Source organism: Lampris incognitus, chromosome 13, assembly GCF_029633865.1.
Source record: "Lampris incognitus isolate fLamInc1 chromosome 13, fLamInc1.hap2, whole genome shotgun sequence".
NCBI classification, from domain to species: Eukaryota; Metazoa; Chordata; class Actinopteri; order Lampriformes; family Lampridae; genus Lampris; species Lampris incognitus.
This window is the reverse complement of record NC_079223.1, coordinates 42,983,355-43,007,077: the sequence shown is the minus strand read 5'-3', so window position 1 is coordinate 43,007,077 and position 23,723 is coordinate 42,983,355. Positions and strand designations below refer to the sequence as shown.

General features: G+C 44.4%; 1 protein-coding gene across 2 annotated transcripts; it reads right to left on the bottom strand.

The window, feature by feature from the left end:
* Positions 1–2,676: 2,676 nt before the first annotated feature.
* ctu2 (cytosolic thiouridylase subunit 2 homolog (S. pombe)) lies at positions 2,677–23,627 on the bottom strand. 2 transcript variants are annotated; one of them, XM_056292048.1, is made up of 16 exons: positions 23,221–23,627; positions 22,825–22,899; positions 20,458–20,536; positions 20,096–20,155; positions 19,556–19,616; positions 19,295–19,404; positions 17,649–17,926; positions 15,721–15,856; positions 15,387–15,521; positions 14,916–15,007; positions 11,691–11,794; positions 10,775–10,876; positions 9,508–9,622; positions 6,562–6,628; positions 6,307–6,365; positions 2,677–3,202 (listed from the first exon to the last, which is right to left on the bottom strand). In XM_056292048.1, exons 1-16 carry the CDS (start codon positions 23,274–23,276, stop codon positions 3,148–3,150), a joined length of 1,584 nt encoding a protein of 527 aa, XP_056148023.1. In that variant the 5' UTR covers positions 23,277–23,627; the 3' UTR covers positions 2,677–3,147. The 2 variants fall into 2 exon arrangements, with proteins under 2 accessions (XP_056148023.1, XP_056148024.1); XM_056292049.1 differs by having other exon boundaries at positions 15,390–15,521.
* Positions 23,628–23,723: the final 96 nt, after the last annotated feature.

Below are 23,723 nucleotides of genomic sequence, written 5' to 3'. Positions count from 1 at the left end.
ATTTGAGTTTATGTATTTATGTCTGAAGATATAGAATAGGAGACTTTATATTGCCCATAGGGGATAATGTGACTGACAAGGTGTCTCTGTGATGGGCTGTAGAAGTCTGTCCACCTCCAGCTCCATGCCAGCAGGGACGCTCGTCCATCACCTGGGAATCAAAAATGTGCATATAGAGGATAAAATAACTTGCACACATTTTGTCTTAAAAGTGGCTGGGGACAGATTTTATTTGTTTGTTTTTGGTTTTTTTTGGGGGGGGGGGGATAAGTTCTTGTATTTTGACTGCCTGAGACTTGCATAAGACTTTATGAAAAAAGACAATTTCAAGGCCAAACCATTAACACTGATGGTCATAATCAGTCTTGATCAATTTAATTTTTTTCCAATTTAATTTTGATTCATGCCATTTTATTCTTTTGTATTTTCTTCATTCTTTGTGGGTATAAATGTTTCTATTCTATTCTATCTATTTCTATCATTTTTTTATCATTACCTTTTTGTCTTTGTACTTGTAAAGTGCATTGCATTGAATTTTAATGTAAGACATTTTCTATACAGATTAGGTTTGATTATCCATCCATCCATTATCCAAGCCCAGTTATCCCAACTGGGGTCACAGGATGGTGGAGCCTATCCCAGCAGTCACTGGGTGGCAGGCAGGGAGACACCCTCGACAGGCTGCCAGTCCATCACAGGGCCGACACATTTACACCTAGGGACAATTTAGTACGGCCGATTCACCTGACCTACATGTCTTTGGACTGTGGGAGGAAACCGGAGCCCCCGGAGGAAAACCAAGCAGACACGGGGAGAACATGCAAACTCCACACAGAGGATGACTCCTAAGGTTGGACAACCCCTAAGGTTGGACAACCCCGGGGCTCGAACCCCAGACCTTCTTGCTGTAAGGTGACTGCGCTAGCCACTGCATCACCGTGCTGCCCATAAAGAGTCCGAGCTGGATTTGAACCCACTGCAGTAAGGATGCGGCTTTATGTGGTATGTGCTCAATAAGTTGAACAAACGGGGCACCGGTATTTTTTATTTTTACATTTATTTTATACGTTTGATAATTATTTATTTCATTAAATTTCATGAAGGCCTTTTGTTAGCAATGGTGGAAATATGAAATCAGTGGGGTATGTAAAGTGTATGGCAGGTCTCACAGATATGACTAATATGAATGGTGATATGTAGTATGTGGCTATCGTCCAGGCTGTCTGGATACAGTGTTTTATTATTGAAACTAGTCCCTTATAAAAACCTTAATGGGATTGCCCCATCTTACCTGTCTGTTCTCCTTAAACCGTACATTCCATCTTGAGCTCTCCGCTCTTTGAGAATGTTGATGGAGAAGTATAGAGAAGTCCAGAAGGAGTTACGTTGTGTCTTTGTGGATTTAGAGAAAGCATACGACAGGGTGCCGAAGGAGGAGGTGTGGTATTGTACGAGGAAGTCAGGAGTTGCAGAGAAGTATGTAGGAGTGGTGAAGGATATGTATGAGGGAAGTGTGACAGTGGTGAGGTGTGTGTGGTTGGAATGACAGATGGGTTCAAGGTGGAGGTGGGATTACATCAAGGATTGGCTCTGAGCCCTTTCTTGTTTGCAATGGTGATGGACAGGTTGACGGATGAGATCAGGCAGGAGTCTCCGTGGACTATGATGTTCGCAGCTGACATTGTGATCTGTTGCGAGAGTAGGGAGCAGGTTGAGGAGAGCCTGGAGAGGTGGAGGTATGCACTGTAGCGAAGAGGAATGAAAGTCAGTAGGAGCAAGATGGAATACCTATGCGTGAATGAGAGGGAGGACAGTGGAATCATGAGGATGCAAGGAATAGAGGTGACAAAGGCGTATGAGTTTAAAGATTTGGGGTCAACTGTCCAAAGTAAAGGGGAGTGCAGATGAGAGGTGAAGAAGAGTGCAGGCAGGGTGGAGTGGGTGGAGAAGAGTGTCAGGAGTGATTTGCGACAGAAGGGTACCAGCAAGAGTTAAAGGGAAAGTTTACAAGATGGTTGTGAGACCAGCTATGTTATATGGTTTGGAGACAGCGGAGGTGGCAGAGATGCTAAGATTTACATTGGGAGTGATGAAGAAGGACAGGATTAGGAATGAGTATATTAGAGGGACAGCTCAGGTTGGACGGTTTGGAGACAAATCAAGAGAGGCAAGATTGCGATGGCTTGGACATGTGTGGAAGAGAGATGCTGGGTATATTGGGAGAAGGATGCTGAATATGGAGCTGCCAGGGCAGAGGAAAAGAGGAAGGCCAAAGAGGAGGTTTATGGATGTGGTGAGGGAGGACATGCAGGTGGCTGATGTGACAGAGGAAGATGCAGAGGACAGGAAGAGATGGAAACGGATGATCTGCAGTGGCGACCCCTAACGGGAGCAACCGAAAGAAGAATTTCTCTCGGTGAAAGGAAAATAGACATATGGGTAATATGGTCAACTCGTGAAAGATTCATTAGCATGGTAAGGTGTTTATCAATATCTGATTCCATTTCTATCAATCTATTAGTGACTAATCATTCTAGACTTTGGATTTCAATTACCGTATTTTATCACTCAACCTTGATATTTCCAGATCTGAATGTATTTTCTCCCTATCTGAGTTGGCTGCAGAGGAAAATTAAACCCTATGTTTCTACCTACTTCGCTGAATGGTATGTTAAAGAAGGTTTTAATGTCACAAATGATTTTTTTAAAGCAGACAATAAGGAAAAGACTATAATTTAATGCCACAAACTCCTCAGAACTTCAGAGCGCACTAACAAAATACTAAATCAGTCTTAAATCATGATACATTAATAACATATTAGAATTCAGATGATGAAGAAATGCTTCAGACCACAGTAGTATTTTAGCAGAGACCAAAATGGAATCGAACCACATTAATCCCATTCCCTAAAATCCAAACTGATGGTATTTCAGGACATCTCTAAAAATACATGTGGGTATTCTTAACATTGTTAATAAAGTTTTAAAGGAGGTTATTCGGTGCTTTTCTTTAATGTCCAACCTATGATTGTAATGTTTCTCCACAGAGAGGAGACGGGAGAGAACTGCCAGATGCGGTTTCAGAGAAAGACTCGTTCAGATGGATTCTTCTCGCATCTAAAGCTTGTCCATCTCTTTTCTCCATCGTCAGTCTTCATCATCATCCAACAGGAACTCGCTGATCTCGTCTCTCATCTGGGACCTACAGGACAGAGAAGAGCAGGGACAGACAAACGTTGTGACTGCTGATGCGTCTACACTGACCCCTACTGGCAGCCAAATCCCTCTCAGGCTTTGTCTCCATCAGTCTGTGCGTTAGATTTTATACTGACTGAGTCCATGCTAACAGACAGACAGTGTGGACAAGCACTTGTGAATGCACACTGAAAAGAGTGGACTACCCACTGTTAAGAAAAATAAGTTGAATAGGAAAGAATGCTGTTACGTTCAAAAGCAAAACAGGTGGCGTGGGGTTTTGTGACGATCGACGGATTTAAGGAGAAATTCTGCAAATATAAGCCTACTTGTGAAAAAATACACAGGCTTTATAGTAGAAGAAAGAAAGAAAGACACTTTATTTTGCCATTGTATTCTTACAATGAATGTGTTCTCTGCATGTAACCCATCCTATTGTATAGGAGCAGTGGGCAGCTGCAGTGCCTGGGGACCAGCTCCAGTTCTTCTTCCCATTGCCTTGCTCAGGGGCACAGACAGGACTATTAACCCTAACATGCATGTCTTTTTGATGGTGGGAGGAAACCGGAGCACCCGGAGGAAACCCACACAGACATGGGGAGAACATGACAAACTCCACACAGAAAGGACCTGGGACGGACTGGGGTTCGAGCCCAGGACCTTCTTGCCGTGAGGCAACAGTGCTAACCACTGCGCCACTGTGTTGCCCTAAAATATAATAATAATAATATTATATTTTAAATAAAATAATAACATCAGCTGAGACAAACAAAAGATGCTTTGGCTCTAAAGTGCCACAGTTTAGAATCTAGTACTCATACCAATAACAGTTGAAACTAGTGTTGGATGATATGAAAAATATTATGATAATCATAGGGAATTTTACACCATATATACCACAATATCTGTTTAGATATGCAAAAAGTACCAGAATCCAGCTGAGGTTCATCACTTTGAACTGTCTGGTAAATTAAAGTACAATATAAAACCAAATCTAATTTTCAACTAATACTTCAAATATTTCAGACATCATTTTGTCAGAAATTTTAAGAACCCGATATTAATTTAGACAATAAAATTGTATCATGATGATGTCTGTGAATGTTCTCATTCATCCAGATCATGGTTATTCAAAGGAATTGAATCAAGTGCAGCTGGATATATATATATATATATATATATATATATATATATATATATATATATATATATATATATATATATATATACACACTACCGTTCAAAAGTTTGGGATCACCCAAACAATTTCGTGTTTTCCATGAAAAGTCACACTTATTCACCACCATATGTTGTGAAATGAATAGAAAATAGAGTCAAGACATTGACAAGGTTAGAAATAATGATTTGTATTTGAAATAAGATTTTTTTTACATCAAACTTTGCTTTCGTCAAAGAATCCTCCATTTGCAGCAATTACAGCATTGCAGACCTTTGGCATTCTAGCTGTTAATTTGTTGAGGTAATCTGGAGAAATTGCACCCCACGCTTCCAGAAGCAGCTCCCACAAGTTGGATTGGTTGGATGGGCACTTCTTTGAGCAGATTGAGTTTCTGGAGCATCACATTTGTGGGGTCAATTAAACGCTCAAAATGGCCAGAAAAAGAGAACTTTCATCTGAAACTCGACAGTCTATTCTTGTTCTTAGAAATGAAGGCTATTCCATGCGAGAAATTGCTAAGAAATTGAAGATTTCCTACACCGGTGTGTACTACTCCCTTCAGAGGACAGCACAAACAGGCTCTAACAGGTACTATTTAATAAAGATGCCAGTTGGGGACCTGTGAGGCGTCTGTTTCTCAAACTAGAGACTCTAATGTACTTATCTTCTTGCTCAGTTGTGCAACGCGGCCTCCCACTTCTTTTTCTACTCTGGTTAGAGCCTGTTTGTGCTGTCCTCTGAAGGGAGTAGTACACACCGGTGTAGGAAATCTTCAATTTCTTAGCAATTTCTCGCATGGAATAGCCTTCATTTCTAAGAACAAGAATAGACTGTCGAGTTTCAGATGAAAGTTCTCTTTTTCTGGCCATTTTGAGCGTTTAATTGACCCCACAAATGTGATGCTCCAGAAACTCAGTCTGCTCAAAGAAGTGCCTATCCAACCAATCCAACTTGTGGGAGCTGCTTCTGGAAGAGTGGGGTGCAATTTCTCCAGATTACCTCAACAAATTAACAGCTAGAATGCCAAAGGTCTGCAATGCTGTAATTGCTGCAAATGGAGGATTCTTTGACGAAAGCAAAGTTTGATGTAAAAAAAATCTTATTTCAAATACAAATCATTATTTCTAACCTTGTCAATGTCTTGACTCTATTTTCTATTCATTTCACAACATATGGTGGTGAATAAGTGTGACTTTTCATGGAAAACACAAAATTGTTTGGGTGATCCCAAACTTTTGAACGGTAGTGTATATGTGTGTGTGTGTGTGTGTGTGTGTGTATATATATATATGTGTGTGTGTATATATACGTGTGTATATATATATATATGTACATATATAAATATATGTGTGTGTGTATATATACACATATACATATATATACACACACACACATATATACACATACATACACACATATACACACACACACACACACACACACACACACACACACACACATATATATATATATATATACCAAGTCCAGTTGCACTTGATTCAATTCCTTTGGGTATCATGATGATATGACAATATTCTTATTCCCAATACAATACCATCGAAAGAAGATAAATGATATTGAATTATTGCCCAGCTTTAGTTTACACACTGGCAGACCTCCGTCCTCTTCTGTTTTGTACAAAATTGTATGGAAAATGGAGCTTTGTTGGGTGTGAATGGCTCTTTATGGACTTTTTCCCTTTACTCACGTATAAAAATAGACTTGATGCGTAAAAAACAGAGCAGGATGGGGGGCGGGGGGTCAGAGTTGGTGCAGACTGAAACCTCAGTTGAAACGGAAGTACACCTTTTCAGTCAGACAGACGACCAAAATGAAACTTCAGAAACGCTTTCAGAGCGAATTGGCCATAACACCCGCAATCAAACAGAGGTCTCTAAGGAGACCCGTTCTCACCGCGCTATCACACTCACCTCCTCTTCTTCTTCTGGGCCTCTGACAGAATGTACTTCGGGAGAACCTCTATGGAAGACTAGGGAGGGATAGCACACAAAAAAAGAAAGAGAAAAAAAACAAGAAATACAGGAAGCCAGTCAAACACAGCAGCAGAGTAGGGAGAGGAGAGAATCAGGAAATGAAACATTTTGCAGAAACTCTCAAACGTAAATGGATAAAAAGCATGTAATGACCAAGCACCAGGCAGGCTGCTTTGTGTGTGTTTCTCTCACCATGTCTTTGACTGTAAGCTGACAGCTGTAACACAACAGGCTCTTGAGCTCCGTGACGTCTGGTGCCCTGGGACACGACAACAACACAGTACGATAGAGATGGATGAATGGAGCTCTTCTCGCGAAGATAAATCACATTTTATGAAGATAATTTCAACACCATTTAAAAGCACCGCGCTGCTGTCCTGTTCACGACGCCTCAGCTTCAGCGATACCGAGGACAGCTAGCTCGCTATCAATGCAAACACCTGCTGTGAACACAGACCGCTTAACTCAAAAAGAAAAAATGGCCTTTAGAGGTTTCCTTTCACGTTTACTTTAAAAAAAACAACTGATTATGAAAACATTGTTTAGTTGGGGGGCAACAGCAGACACAAGAGAGATACTTCTTGCATTTCAAGCCACACAAATTAACAGGTAAACTAAAACATTCAGCAAAAATCAACATTTCTCTTTCTTGGCATGAGCATATAGTCTTTAGATATAGTCGGTGTAGTTGGTGTACAGGTGAGAGGTGGGACAGTGATGGAGTTGACAGTTGACATGAGGGAAGACAGACCATGCCCGCCAGTTACTGAGTAAAAGAAGAAAATGCCAGATCTGATTGACAACATACGTGATCGAATCAGACAAAGCAGACAGACCGCATCAGTCTGGCTTTAAGCGGAGTCACTCTACCGAGACTACACTGTCAGTAATAGAATCACTGCATTTGGCTAGAGCTGCTGGTCAGTCCTCAGCTTTGTTGCTGCTAGATCTCTCAGCTGCCTTTCACACGGTTAACCACCAAATCCTCCTTTCCACACTCGCTGAGCTTGGTATCTCAGCATCTGCCCTCCGCTGGTTCAAGTCCTACCTCTTCGGGAGATCTTTTAGACTATCTCGGAGGGGAGAAGAGTCCAAACCGCATGGCTTATCCACAGTGGTACCTGAAGGGTCAGTGCTCGGGCCCCTCCGCTTCTCAATATACACCTCCTCACTTGGTGCAATCATCTGCTCCCATGGTTTCTCATACCACTGCTATGCTGACAATACCCAGCTCTTCCTATCATTTCCGCCAGATGACCTCACAGTCTCAGCACGGATATCGTCATGCCTTGCTGATATCTCTGCATGGATGAAAACGCCACCTTCAGCTTAACTCAGGGGTGGCTAACCATGTGCCATGGAGAGCCATGTGTATGCAGGTTTTCATTCCAGCCGGACTCCACACCAGGTGATTAGTAACCCTTCAACCAAAGAGGAAGATTGTATCAGTGAAATCACCTGGTGTAGAGTCGGGTTGGAATGAAACCTGCATACGCATGGCTCTCCATGGCACATGGTTAGCCACCGCTGCCTTAACCTATCTAAGACTGAGCTCCTTATCATCCCAGCCAGTCCATCCTTATAACAACAGATCAATATCCAGCTTGGATCAACCCAACTTATGCCCACAAAGTCTAACCGAAACCTGGGTGTCACGATTGATGACCGACTAACCTTTAAAGTTCACGTGGCCTCGATTGCTCGGTTGTGCTGATTTGCCCTGTACAACATCAGGAAAATTAGACCCTACCTGTCTGAGCATGCAGCCTAACTCCTAGTACAGGCTCTTGCAGACTACTGCAACTCCTTACTGGCAGGTCTCCCCGCATGCACTTTCAAACCTCTGCAAATGATCCAGAACGCGGCAGCGTGTCTGGTCTTCAACCAACCCAAAGCAGCACATGTCACCCTGCTGTTCATATCCCTCCACTGGCCCCCAGTTGCTGTCGGCATCAAATTCAAAACCTTAACGTTCGCTTACAAAACAGCAACTAAAACGGCTCCCGCCTACCTGAACTCCCTCATTCAGGTCTACACTCAGTCCCGCTCACTACGCTCTGCCAATGAAAGGTGCCTGGTACTTCCACCACAACAGGGCCCTAAGTCACTAGCTAGACTCTTCTCTTCTGTAGTTTCCTGGTGATGGCACGAGTTACCAAACTCCATTCGATCCACTGACTCCCTCTCCGTCTTTACGAAGTAACTAAAGACCCAGCTCTTTCTTGAACACCTCCTTTGCCTTTGTGCACTGCCTGTTGACACCTATGTGTTATCTGACTTGAACCTAGTTTTTTTTTTTTACACTTACTTGCGTTGTCACCTCCTGACTACAGCCTTGCTCGTGTTGTATTAACTCTCAGATGTATGTTGCTTTGGATAAAAGCGTCTGCCAAATGTAATTGTAAAGCGGTGTGTATAAATCACATTGCGTTGTTACTTCTGATGATGGGAAAACGACACCTAACAGGACTCGAGTGCTGTCGACATCAGATTGCAGTATACACAAACGATCCAACTCAGCTGCAGGAGGTGCCGCGTCTTGACATCCTCTGCTAGCTGAGTGACTCAGTGGTCACATGATCCACAAGGGGTGGCTAACATTTTGGTTATGTTGTCAGACAGTGAGGTCATATACCAGATAAGCTGGTGGTGCTTAAGGTGGTTAGCCTTTTCAAAACACATCAGACAATGTGATGAAACACTGCAAAAACTATCTCACGGTCTTATGTTCTCTGTAATGGTTGTCAAATGGCTGTCATACGGAAAAATCTAGATTAACGTCTGAAGATCAAGTGGACCACACAGAGCCTGACATCATAGTTTGTAAATTAATGGTACCTCACAAGAAACAGTAAGGTGAACAGATGCATTTACTGAGTAGAGCATGTATTACACACATAAAGCACACATACCAAAATGTGAATTTAATCAAGTATGACACTGTCAGATTTGCAGTTGAAATGGTTTGGATGCAATTTACAAAGCCAGTTATGACCTTTCTCGTGTATAAGGCTGAATGTGAGGGTCATAAGAAATGCAACATTTGTCCCTAGTGTTGCCTTATTTGTGGCACGTTTACCATCTAAATTATGCCAATACTCCCTTATTACTAGTATAAAAAAATATCATACAACTTACTTGAAAGAAGAACAGCAACCTCTTCCACCTCCTGCTCCTCCACAAACCTCTCCTCCTCCCTGCTGTCCCCCAAAGGAGCAGCAGTGTTCTTGGTTGGCAGGGGCAGCAGTCGACCCTACGACACATGAATTTCCAATGTTAAAAAGAATCTAAACAGCAACTTAACCATACGTTTACATAATACATAATAATAATAATAATAATAATAATAATACAGTCTGAGCTTCAAAACACAATTTTGGAATTGTATCAAGGCATCACGATAGTCCTCCATATCCCTATACTCAATATATGCTCCATATATCTAAATTCCAACATCGACAGTCAAAAGTTAACAATGAGTTAAGACTACAGCTGAATTATATATATATCTATATATAGATATATAGATAGATATATAAAATCAACACTGGAATATTTTTGTTTCCTGGGATATGTATTGCAATATTGAAGCATATAAAGGAGTTAAATAATTTCTCCAGATATATGCAACCTTTTAGCTTTCAAAGCTCCAAATGCAAAGGCTTTATCCCTCCAGTAATGATCAGTGTGATTTTAGGGGAAGAGCTGGTCTTATTTCATCAGTCATCAAATCAGAAGGGACCAAATCAGTCTAGAATTACATTACTTGTCAGCAGCACTAGAATATTTTTCCTCAAGAGTAGTCACAATAAAGCAGATGTTGCTAAATTTCGTTTTCTATCTAGCAATCAGCAGTTTAACCTGACATGGCCGATGGGGCCAAACTGGCCTTACATTGCACCCTTTGCGACGTGAATATTGCACATGTGTATATTACAATGTCAGTTCTGAAATTATACGTTCAGCCCAAATTAAAACAGATATCAGGACAAGTTTATCCTTACAAAAACAAATCTTTTTGCAAAGTTAAATAAATGCAAGACCATATGTGTCAATTTTAAAACAAACTAATAGAGGTGATGAGTATCTGCGGTTTGAATCTTGACAAAATAAATACACTGGGTACTTAATTCCGTCATAACTCTTAAAAAAATAAAACGGAGCTGCCAAATCAAAGCCATTTTCAGGCCTCCAACTGTTCAACTCTGAAATCCTGTTTCTATTTCAGTGCTTTTGTTCCCAGCTATTTCTGAACTACATCTCTGAACAGAAATGAACAAGCTTCTATTCCCAAGAAAGAAAATCTTCACGGAATAAATGGTGATGATGAGTATTAACACAAAGCGAGTTTGCATGACTTGAGAGGATGAGACTCGGTAGTTGAGAGTCAGTCCTGCAGACATACCTGGGCTCTGTGTGGCGGTGCCGGTGGTCTTTTCTGGCCCCACAGCTTTTCTCTGAGAAAGCTGCTCTGAAATCAAGATGGCCTGGAAAGCTGAAGACTCCTCTACCATGGGGATGAAGGAGAAGAAGAGAGAGAAGATGGTGGAAGGAATAAGGGACGTGAGATTTCAAAAGTTGTATGGCCAAATTATCTACATTCTCCAGGTAATAAAAATATGTGCATTTAACAGCCAAACACACCCCCCCCATACATAAATATACCAGCTTTTTGGTGTATTGGGTTTACAGCAGTGCTTGCTTTGTGTATTATGTGTGGTCTGATCCTATTCACGTGCCTCATGCTTTTTTTGTTGTTGTAGACCACCGACATGTGTGATTTGAGTCGGGCTATTATAGCGGTGGGCAGTATACTAGTGCAAACACTTTAAAACTGCGTATTGCTTTAGATTTGCCATACTGTTTCTAATACATTGTAATGTCTGATTTCATTTACAAGTAGGGATACACCAGTATCTCCTTTCACAGTAAGGACCGATTCCGAGTAGGGACGTGTAAGTATCGGCCGACACCACGTCCAGATCGAATCCATTACTTTCGCTCATAAGTGCAGACTCCGACCATTAGTTTGGAGTCAATAGGCAACATAACTGAGATACAATAATTTTCCCCCCACCATTAAAGAAATGGAGGCTTCCGTGTGCCAAGAGTGCAGTTAATAAGCCATCTGGTTTATTTATGACTTGATACTAATGGCTTTTGGTATTGGATTTTAGCCTTGACTGAAATCTCTGATACTGATGCTCACTTCAGCCTGGTATTGGCTCGATACCGATACCAGTATCGGTATTAGTGTATCCCTGTTTAAGAGTCTCTCAAAATGTGTAAATCTCAGCCACTCTACACACCACAACACTCACCCACAGTAGTATCCAAGGTGCACATACAGAAGAGGCACTTATTACAGGTGCTCATACCAGAGGAGTTCTGAGAGGGACGCACTGTCTGGAGCTTCTCGCTGGTCCTGACGTACACAAAACACACAGATTATCCTCCATTATTTGAGTGAGTCACCTCATGAGAAGACGCTACGATAGAGTAACTAAACATGATCGAAATCTATCCATCCATCCATTATCCAAGCCACTTAGCCTAATTAGGGTCGCGGGGATGCTGGAGCCTATCCCAGCAGTCATTGGGCAGCAGGCGGGGAGACATCCTGGACAAGCCACCAGTCCATCACAGGGCCGACACATTCAAACCTAGGGACAATTTAGTATGGCCGAGTCACCTGGCCTACATGTCTTTGGACTCAAGCTAAAATATTGGTTAGGTTGTCAAGCTACTAGGTCATATATTAGATAAGCACTTGCGGCAGACCTTGTAAGGCAAGCATGGGTGCTCGAGTCTTGTTTCAGAGGCAATGGCAGAAAAGGACACAGTTCCCCCTGCACCTCATTAATCCTCAGCTATTTGTGTCTGTTTCAGCAGATGTTGCTCAAGGAGCACCTGGACTAAATAGAAGATAGAGGATGCACAAAACTATATCCTGTAAGAAAAACACAGGATCTGAATAGCCACTGTGGCACCCATCTTGTAGTCTATGTCATTCCCGTGTATAAATAAGACACCTTGACACCTGAGTGACAGTCAGTAATTGTGATGGATTGACTGAATGGCTGCCAGCTGCCCCTTCACCTATACATTAACATTTCAACATTTTGCAGATATGGAGGAAAAGCTCGATGGCAGCTTCCCAGAATTGATGGTCGAGTGAGCTCAGTCCAACAACGCCTTAATTGCAAGCAGCCATTGCCCCATGAACCCTACACCAATCACTGGAGCATGGTTGGACCATTGAAAGACAGTCAAAGTGCTTTCTACACTATAGTGGGAACCTCAGCAGTCCTGTCTCCTGGCCTTTCTTTGCATCATCTCTTTCGCAGCTCCTTGTGTCCTGCTCTTTCATGTCGCCAACATGGTGATAACTTTTATTTATTGTTTTGGCTCTGAATATCTTGGCACCAGTGGATACTGTCCTCAAATCACTACTAACCATCATAGCAGTATTGTTGGAGCACTAAAGGTAAATCTATTAGTTTGTGCAGAACGAGTCAACAGAAATGATCTTCTGTTTTTGAAGTACAGGAGATGCTCAGATTTAAAAAAAACAAAATTCGACTGCATTCGACCTAACTAAGAGGAGCCGGGAGAGTGAGATCAAATTCTGTCTGTCTTTGACCTGATAATAAAATTACATTCACTTGGGCGTCCAGGTAGCGTGGCGGTCTATTCCGTTGCCTACCAACACGGGGATCGCCGGTTCGAATCCCTGTGTTACCTCCAGCTTGGTCGGGCGTCCCTACAGACACAATTGGCCTTGTCTGCGGGTGGGAAGCCGGATGTGGGTATAGGTCCTGGTCGCTGCACTAGCACCTCTGGTCGGTCAGGGCACCTGTTCAAGGGGGGGGGAATAGAGTGATCCTCCCACGTGCTACGCCCCCCTGGCGAAAGTCCTCATTCAGTGCGTTTACATGCACAGGTAAGTCGAGCTATGGTTATAGCTCTATTAAGTTATGTAGTTGGACTACTGCCGTTGAACTGGGGGAGAATCGATTTATTGACAGAAGTATGTCCGACCCCATTACGGTAGGTGGCGATATGCCCCCTTTCAGCTGGTTGCTATTGGATGAAAGACCGCCGTGGGAACTATGGATAATGCGCAGAACGCCTAGGCCAGTTCGGGGCCGATTGAAGCGTATACATGCCAGAGTAAATCGACCCCCAACTGCATTATCTAGGTGCGTTAGTCCGACTTCGAGGAATTCGATTTAATGCGATTTCAGTCGGACTAACACGTTTACATGTATTTTAAAAGTCCGGTTTTAGTCGGACTAACACAATAAATCGACTTTTTCTAACATCATGTAAACGTAGTCACTGTCAGGTGAAAAGAAGCGGCTGGCGACTCCACATGTATCAGAGGAGGCATGTGGTAGTCTGCAGCCCCCCCTGGATCGGCAGAGGGGGTGGAGCAGCAACTGGGATGGCTTGGAAGAGTGGGGTAGTTGGCTAGATACAATTGGGGAGAAAAAGGAGGGGGGAAAAAATACATTCACTGGCCAAAGAACGTCAGAACGACTATACACGGTATAAAAACCATTTAGGCATTATTTACCGCATGGATATTACAGGTGAAGCTACCTTTGGGTAGACATGTATGATGTGCAGTCCCTGGTATGAAGCCATTTTCAGAATGTTCATTCATTCATTATCCAAACCGCTTATCCTTACTCAGGGTTGCGAGGATGCTGGAGCCTATCCCAGCAGTCATTGGGCGGCAGGCGGGGAGACACCCTGGACAGGCTGCCAGACCATCACAGGGCCAACACACACACACACACACACACACACAGACACATTCACACCTAGGGACAATTTAGTACGGCCGATTCACCTGACCTACATGTCTTTGGACTGTGGGAGGAAACCGGAGCACCCGGAGGAAACCCACGCAGACACGGGGAGAACATGTAAACTCCACACACAGGATGACCCGGGACGACCCCCAAGGTTGGACTACCCCGGGGCTCGAACCCAGGACCTTCTTGCTGTGAGGCGACCGCGCTAACCACTGCACCACAAGTACACAGCAATAAAGGCTCATGGATCAGGTGTGCCTTTAGCCAAGATATCCTGCCAGGATACACTTCTAGAAGTTGTGAGCAGCTCGTGTCAAGCCAGAAGCCATGCACTCAGATGCTCCTGGAAAGTACGGAGCGGGATGTTGTGAACTTAACATACGTTTAGGCACGGTGTGAATGTAGTTTAAGTGGTGAGAGCAGGATATATTTTTGTTGTTGTTTTTATGAACACAATCTACTGGATCTTTCTGGAGCTATTAGAGGTGTATTTCAACACATCTTTAATGGGGCGGTCCTTGCTTAATAACATTAATATCAGTTTGTAGTCCCCCACTCTCTCTCTCCTCTGACATCCAATTTGGTTTCCTGTGAATGTGGCTAATCCTTAAAGCACATGTGATGGTGACACCAAATCTTGAAATGGCAGCAGACATTCTGTAATCCCAGCAGGTGAAAGTGTGCACGTTAACCTTCATGAACACAGTATCTGTCATAACTAACCTGTAGATGGTGCTGACAGTAGAGGGGAAGTCCGCCTGGAGATTCGTGACAAAGCTTTCTGTAAGATGCTGGATGCTGGCCTTTTCGGGTACCTGTGGCATGGATGGTGTTTTATGGAGATTAGGACCAATTTTGCATTCACCAACATCGGCTCCTAAAAGTAAACTTTACAACGGTGGTGTACGTACAAGGAATGCACTTTTGAAATTATTTTCCCATGATCATTTTCTCAGAATTAAGCAAAAGAGTTTCAGATGCAGTCTATGACACATGTAGCGAATTTGGGGGGACAGCCGGGAACCGACGCAGCCGGGACACGAACCCGGGTCTCCCGCACCACGGGCGACTACGTTAACCAGTCAACTAAAGGGTCCGATCCCTTAGCCGAGGGCTAGCGAGTCTACACATCCGGGATTGTTACACACAACCACAACATTTCAATGTGGAGAAAGAAAGAGAGAAGATACATCCTACCTTTGTGTCCAGGCTCGGCATGAAAACGGAGGGGACATTGCACATGTGGTTGTAGAGGGAGATTTCTTCAGCCGAATAGTCCCTCATTGGCCTCACCATCGTGATGTCGCCATATCTTGGGTCTGAAAAGCCCTGTGGACACCCATCCATTCACACACCCATGTAAAATCACTGCTTTGACAGAAACACGCTGCAAGCATTAAGACGACAGTGGTGGAATGTGGAGCAAGCATGGCTGCCACTGAAAACAGTTCAAACACAGTTATCAGTGTTGTATTAATGTGGAGGTGAGCCATTTTCTCACCATGCACACACACACACACACACACACCGTGTCCACAGCCAGCTGTGCGCCTCTACCCAGCGAGATGTTGGCCAGGAGTTTGACAGCCAGCCTGGTACAGTTCTCTCCCAACATCACTTTGCTGTACCCTTCACGCCGAGCTATGTGGACGAGTAGATGTTGTCTATGAGGGGAAAAAAACACAAAGAAGAAAAAGCATTGCATATGTCAGTATGGACCTTGAGCTAAATCGGGGGTGCACTGAAATGTTGGCTATCTTCTGATGTCGCTGATATGAGTCTGTTCATATAATATACCGATACATCGATATCGTGTCGTTAGACTGGATATGGTCTGGGATTTTGGTTCTGGTAATTAGGGATGGGTATTGTTACGACTATAACGGTACTATTACTCTTACCGACACTGCTTATCGATCCGGTACCTTAACGATATTCTTATCGGTTCTTTTTGTTCATTTTTAAAGAAAGAAACAAAACAAATTAAGAACAGTTAGTTTAGTTTTTCATGTCTGGACACAGCGTTGCTTTTAATCATTAACCCGTGTTTGTATAACTTAGTTAACTCCGTGTGGGCTCCAGGCTGCTAGCATATATAACATTCCTGAGGTGGATGGGGCAATGAGAGATGAACTACGAGCTAGGCAGTTGAAAACTGTGCATTTTTCCACCTGCATTTGATGCACTTTCACCAGATGTTTCAAAAGACTGCTTGTGTTTCCGCCCTTACATGCAAAAGACTTGCTGCCCTTGTGGCAACGAGCATTGTCAGCATCGACTCTAGTGAAGTGCGGCACGGTGGTGCAGTGGTTAGCGCGGTCGCCTCACAGCAAGAAGGTCCTGGGTGGGGCGTCCGGGTAGCGTGGCGGTCTATTCCATTGCTTACCAACACGGGGATCGCCGGTTCAAATCCCTGTGTTACCTCCAGCTTGATTGGGCATCCCTACAGACACAATTGGCCGTGTCTGCGGGTGGGAAGCCAAATGTGGGCATGTGGTCCTGGTTGCTGCACTAGCTCCTCCTCTGGTTGGCTGGGGTGCCTGTTCGGGGGAACTGGGGGGGATAGCGTGATCCTCCTACGCGTTACATCCCCCTGGAGAAACTCCTCACTGTCAGGTGAAAAGCAGCTGGCGACTCCACATGTACCGGAGGAGGCATGTGGTAGTCTGCAGCCCGCCCTGGGTCGGCAGAGGGGGTGGAGCAGCGACTGGGATGGCTCGGAAGAGTGGGGTAATTGGCTGGATATACAATTGGGGAGAAAAAAAAGGGGGGGGGGTGACAAGAGTTTTCTCTCTGTCTGTCCTAATAAGCCTTTTGTCAAACCATGTGCTGTGCATCTCCCTGCCACTGTGAATGACTGACAGCCTGATGGACAAGTGTCGGTGAATATACCTGCAGCATGGAGCCATGTCACCGCTTCTGATAAGGACAAGAAGAAGTTTGTAAAACTGTTCCACTGGCTATCAAGAGAGGTTACATCCCTTAGGAACTCTGTCAAATTTAACTTGCCACCTGGGAACATGGCAGCCTGACAGACAACAACAAAGGGGCATCCGGTCAAACTTAACCCTCCCGATAATACCACTCCATCAACGGCTGCAGCCTTATAATGTCATCTGGAAATGGCTGAACGTTTTATAGAGCAAATAAAAGCCCCCCCCCCCTTCTTGCAGTTTTCAAATTGTATCTCCATTCAAAAGCATAAATACGAAATGAAACGCATGTTATTCCTAGAACGATACTAATTTTGGAAATGAAAGAAGTTTTGGTGTCCGTTTCTCTCGTCCAAATAATTTTTATTTCAGTCCATCCCCAAGTTAAATTCTTGTTTATCGTGACTAAATTGTTTACTGTTTAGTATAACAATGACATCAAACTGACCATCACCTTACCTAAACTAAAACAAACGACTGAAAATAAACGATACGATTGTAGGTGTGCGTTTGTGTGTCTGACCTGAGGATGTGCAGTAAGTCTTCTTTGGCTGTCTGTGTCTTCACTGAGGAAAACAGCTTCTGCAGTGTGTCCGTGTGGTACTGGTCCACCAGCAGAGAGGCAAGGGGCGACTCATCTCCCTGGCCGGTGTGCTCGGACAGATCTGCTTGTTGCTCTGGGCCGAGACAGCGGCTGAGACTGGTCAGAATGAAGCTGTCAACGGCATTCTTGTAGCTATCTGCTGGTTGGTCTGAGGCCGATGAGGACGGCTCTAAGACTGAGATGGGAAGAGTAAGCACCTGAAAAACAAAACAAGATGGTAGGTTAGGCTCCATTCACTTTGATAAGGTTTCCTAGTTCCCAGTTACCTAAACACAGTTGAGTTACATGACATAGGACTTCAATCACCATAAAATGAAGGTTTTAGAGCAGCACTGGCCAAAGAAGTGGCCTCGTGAGGCCAGCCTTAATTTTGCAAGCTCAGCTTTCGCTATCCGAGATATCTGACTGGAGAGCATCCACTGAGAATTGATTTCACATGGCAGAAATGTTTTGGACCAATCAGTGAACTTTGGTTTAGATGATGATGACAGTGAACAAAGCCGTATTTTGAAAAACAACAAGAATGGCAGCACTAGGAGAGGTTTGTGTCGATGCTGCTGTGGGATTAGTTTGATCGTAGACATTTACAAAGACGGGGAGATTCATGTACAGACATGATAACCAACTACACAGATGAGCCACTAGCAGTAATGTTTACTACCAGCAGACCATCCATCCATCCATTATCCAATCCAAACCGCTTATCCTGCTCTCAGGGTCTGGGATGCTGGAGTCTATCCTGGCAGTCACTGGGCGGCAGGCGGGGAGACACCATGGACAGGCCGCCAGACCATCACCCCCCCCCCCCACACACACACACACACACAAAGGGACAATTTAGTATGGCCAATTCACCTGACCTACGTGCCTTTGGACTGTGGGAGGAAACCGGTGCACCCAGAGGGAACCCATGCAGACACAGCAGAACATGCAAACTCCAAACAGAGGATGACCCGGATGACTCCCAAGGTTGGACTACCCCGGGGCTCGAACCCAGGACCTTCTTGCTGTGAGGAGACTGCGCTAACCACTGTGCCACCGTGCCGCGCTCTGGTTCTGGCAATAAGGTTTCATTGCTCTGGATGATCCAATCACCTACAAAGTAATTTTGGTCTACGCCTTTGGGGGACACCCCTAATAAAAACAAATGCCTATTGAGCCTTGGCAGACCACAGTGAGTGGAGTGAAATTTGCACGCTGGCTTTGCAAACCTACCAAAGACCACCTCATAGTACAAAATTTGTCCTCCACAAAATGAAAAATCTTACAACAGATATAATATACTATTTTCATGCTCTAAAAATGTAAATAAAATATATTATTTACACTGTGTGTAGTTACATTCGCAAATGACGATGAATGGTGTTATTGTCTCTTAGCCTATATGTAACCAATGGGAGTAAGGACACACAGGATCATAATCAATTAGACTCCGGCATCTAAAAGATTATCAACCCCAACAATACTGAGTTAGAATTATTATTATCCGTAGATGGACGAGGGTCCTGCGGGTTGGATAATGGATGGATGGGATGGATGGATGGACGGACTATCTGTAGACTGACCTGTTCCAGAGGTACTATGTGGTAGGGTAAGCCTGTGGTTTTAAACACAGACTGCAGCTCAGTCACAGTCCTCTGTCTTGTCTCCATAGCCTGGCCTAGGATGCCACCCTCTGGAAACAGAGGCAAAAACATACACGTGCTAAACACAAACATGGTGGGCTGTACATTTTTTCAAAACACCAAAATGCACAGAGACACATAAATTGGTTAAATTCAGCAATAGATTAATGGGATGTTCTTTTATGCATGAAACTGACTTACCATCAATGTGGACAATGCCGGGTGTGAATCTCAACTTCTTGTGAGCATTTTGACTCAAACCCTGAAAGGGAACGAGAGGGAGAGAGAGAGAAGGCTTTCATGGCTGTCAAAACAAAAGAAATGATGGAGACATCAAACTATAATTGTGTGTGTTTCTCAGTAATGGATACACAGAACCCTTCCATTAAACTAGAGAACTGTCCAGATTTTGATTTGATGATGTCACTTAAATCGCCTCTCTTTCTGGAAATTATATATCTTTTTCACAGCCCATGTGGATTAGGAAGTAGAAAGAGATGGGTAGTTTTGAGATTAATTACATAATGCAGCAACTTTTTTTTTATCAGTGATTGGAATTTATCAACATACTGATGTGAGTACGAATGAAATCCGTGCTCCCATGTTTTGTAAATCCAGTGAGAGAATTGGACTTTGGATCTATACATAAGAAAATATGAATTTTTCTGATAGACTGATAATTGTGGCTCATTGTTAGGAGGTATATAACATTTGACGGATAGACAGGTGGGCAAACGGCACCTCTTGGACTTGACCGAGCATGGAGAAGGAGGAGGGGCCACCGGAGACAGCCAGCAGCACCTATAACACAGACAACCAACCAAAGCCCTGGAGATGAGCTTCAATGCTGTTCGAGTAAGAGCTGTTAGAAATCGATTCATCGCTCCTCTCAAGTCATAAAATAATTGCTTTGTTGTTAATTTTTTCCTGTTGAACCGTGTTGCAGACAGTGAAAACCAGTCACAGCCAAGTTGTTTGACTTACGGTATCATGGGTGATAAACATGGGCCAACATTTCTAAGCAAGACAGTTTAATAACAGCCGAGGACAACCTATTGTACATGGGTAATAACAGGATGCGTGCACACACTAACACGACTTACTTTCTCTCCTGGAAAAATTATCCTATTTTTGCCCAGCATGGCCCTGAACTTGTGTACAAAATACTCCTTGAAGCAGCCCCTGAAAACAAATTAAAAGATAAGTCAGACAGGCACTAGGTGAACAGACAGGAGAACAGCCTATCCAGATTGTAGTCCCTGAGGGGAAACGGCAAGAAGTATGGCGACACTACCACCAAGCACTACAACACATGGGGGCAGAGATGACCCTAACTGCATTACAGCGGAGTTTCTTTTGGCCAAAAATGAGAGCAGATATCCAAGAAGGGACTGGCCAATATCAACAATGTGTGGTGAGTAAACCTGGGCCCTCGACTCATGCACCTATGATGCCAGTAATCACTAGTGCCCCGATGGAAATGGTGGCTATTGATTACCTGTCCCTGGGTCGCCCAGGTGATGCATTTCCCTACTTATTGGTGATGGTGGATGTATTCTCCAGATATGCATGGGCAGTGCCAACAAAGGACCAGACGGCCCACACCACAGTTCGGGTACTATGGAAACATCTCTTTCAAACTTTCGGCTGCCCAGAGCGTCTCCATAGTGACAGAGGGGCAACTTTTGAGTCAGCGGTGGTCAAGCAGCTTTGTGAACTATATATGGGGATATAAAAACCAGAACTAGCCCATACTGGCTACAAAGGAATGGGGCTTGTGAAAGGATGAACCAGACACTAATGACTCTGTTAAATACATTGAGCATTGAAGGGCGGCAACACTGGGAGGAACAATTACCCGCTATCCTACAGGCCTATAATAACACAGTCCACAGTGGAATGGGGGACACTCCACACTATATAATGTTTGGTAAACATGCACGGTTGCCCATTGAATGTACCCCTGGAGTTAAATTTCCCCGCACAGGTGGATCAGTGGACCAGTGGGTGCTACATCATCATGAGGGTCTCTTGGAGGCCTATGAGAAGGCGGGGAAAGCTACCAGACAACGGCAGGCTTACGACCAACGGCGCAGGAGCAACAGGCCACTTGCCCCCTACCTGGTGAGCGGGTGCTTGTTCGTTGTTTCCGTAGGAGAGCACATGGAAAACTGGCAGATCGTTGGGACCCTATACCCCATGTGGTGGTGGCTGCTCTACGGTCCGGCCACCCAACTTAACGGAGCCGCCCCGAAGGAGAGGAGGACCCTGAGCGGACCATACACAGGAATCACCTGCGAGCATGTCCGGCACAGTGGCAAACACCTGTCGGGGAGGAGCCAGTCCAGGAAAGCACGACCACGGCCTGGGCTGGATGGGAGTGGTTCAAACAACCTTGGGTTACATGCCGAGTGGCTCAACCATTAGAGGCGAGACCCCTGCTTCCCCCAGATATAGAACCAGGAGTGCCCCCCGCTCGCCCTGAAGTGGCTGGGGACAGACCCCGACAGTCCCAGCGGTCCACTAGAGGGCAAAGACCACTAAGGTACCAATCATAGAACACTAACTTAGGTTGCCGGGTGTCAACTCTCAAAAGGGGGAGGAGTGTAACTTGGTGACGAAGTCTGCTTTTTTCTCACGTGTTTCGCAGATCGACGTTCAACCAATGATACGCCTTCTCCCCATGAGCTGAGCAACGCTCTGTATGCCTTTCCCCGATTATCTTGATTGTGCCCAAGTGTAGTAAATTGAGAGACTCCTTTAAATGAGGAGACCAAGCAGGACCTGGGGACAGAACGAGTGCGGCCACGGTTGGCTGTCGCAGCCGCCTACCCGGAATCCCGCATCCACTCGACGAGGGACGACTAATCCAACGAACGAGAAGGCGCTCCCTGAAGGGGAGACCAGATGCCTCGGACTGACAAAATTTGGATGAGTAGCCTACACGGAATATAGGAGTCCTTGCAGTATCGGATTATAGGAACCTCTTGGACTACAGATCTAGAGACACTGTTTGGAATGTGTTGTAGCCTATAGGAAAACCACAAAAGACACTTTTTATGGACGTATTTCAATGGACAATTTTTAAAATTGTTTTTCTACCTTTTCCTTAATTAAATTGCTACCTCAAGAAATACCTGTTGTCGGTCGTCTGTCCTGAAATTGCACTTGGGCGCAAAAGAACTTGAGCCACCTCAATTGTGACAGATATACCCATCGGTAACATACAGAATAGTAGTTTCTCCCACTATGTTCTATTTTTGGAGAGAAAGGGTTTCATGATTTGATTTTAACCTGGACTTGGCTCTAAACTCAGGCCAGTCCATGAGAGCAACACAGCATGATCAGCAATGGGGACAATTCTCAAAACTTAGTTTCGTACACAGAGCCCTCGGACATAAGAGTTTGTCCACATTTTAGGCGGGCCTGCTTGCATCAACACATGTACAACAGAGAAGCCAACACCTCACCTGCAGAAAGTGTCTCCTGCTCTGATGACCAGCGCTCCTGTGGCCTCTTTGCATTTAACACATTTCTTGGACACTCTGAGAAATGGAAGAATGAAAGCCACTAAAGGTTTGAGACTGATTTTAACAGGGTTCAGTTACATTACGCAAAGATATGTGAAATGCTATTTGCGACACAAAAACAAAGCCTTGGTTGATAATGAGCGGCCGAAATGTGCACCAAGTCAAATTATTATGGCAAGATCTGAGTACAAGCATGTCTGGGTAACAGAGTGACGATCCATCACCATATTCCTCTATGTCGTGACGGAGCTTCGGGCTGCACCAGACACACGTTTAGCTTTGTAACGAGGCCAGTACGGACTCGAACACAGGAAACCGGTTTAACGGAGAACCTACCCAGGAGGGTCTTGACGTTCAAGCAGACCATTGTACTCCTCGTCCACCTGGCACATCGTAAGACTGAATCAAAGGCAGAAAGGGGGCTGCCAATGGCCACCTAGTCGAGTAAGTCAAGTCTTCGCCAAAGGTTTACGTCTCTCCCGACGGAAAAGAGCAGCGCTCCATTTCAAACCGAGATTCCCGTCGACTCGGGTGACACAACGAGAAAGTGGTGTTTTGAGTCCGCACCGCACCCGGTTGCACTAGTCGCCCCTCTCCAGCCTAGTTCAGCAACACACACACAAACACACACACAACTGAGGCTGTCGCTTTTTACACGCCAGCAAGACCTATTCTACCGTGTCCATGCAGGCTTTCATCGAGAATGACAAACGACGCCTCCGAGACGTCCACGTTTTTACAGCGCTTAGTATAACGTCGCTTTTTGATGACGTGTTTTCTGGCTTCGCGTACGCTTCCTAAAAAGAAAACTTACAATTTAGAATTGGCTTTTTTTGGGG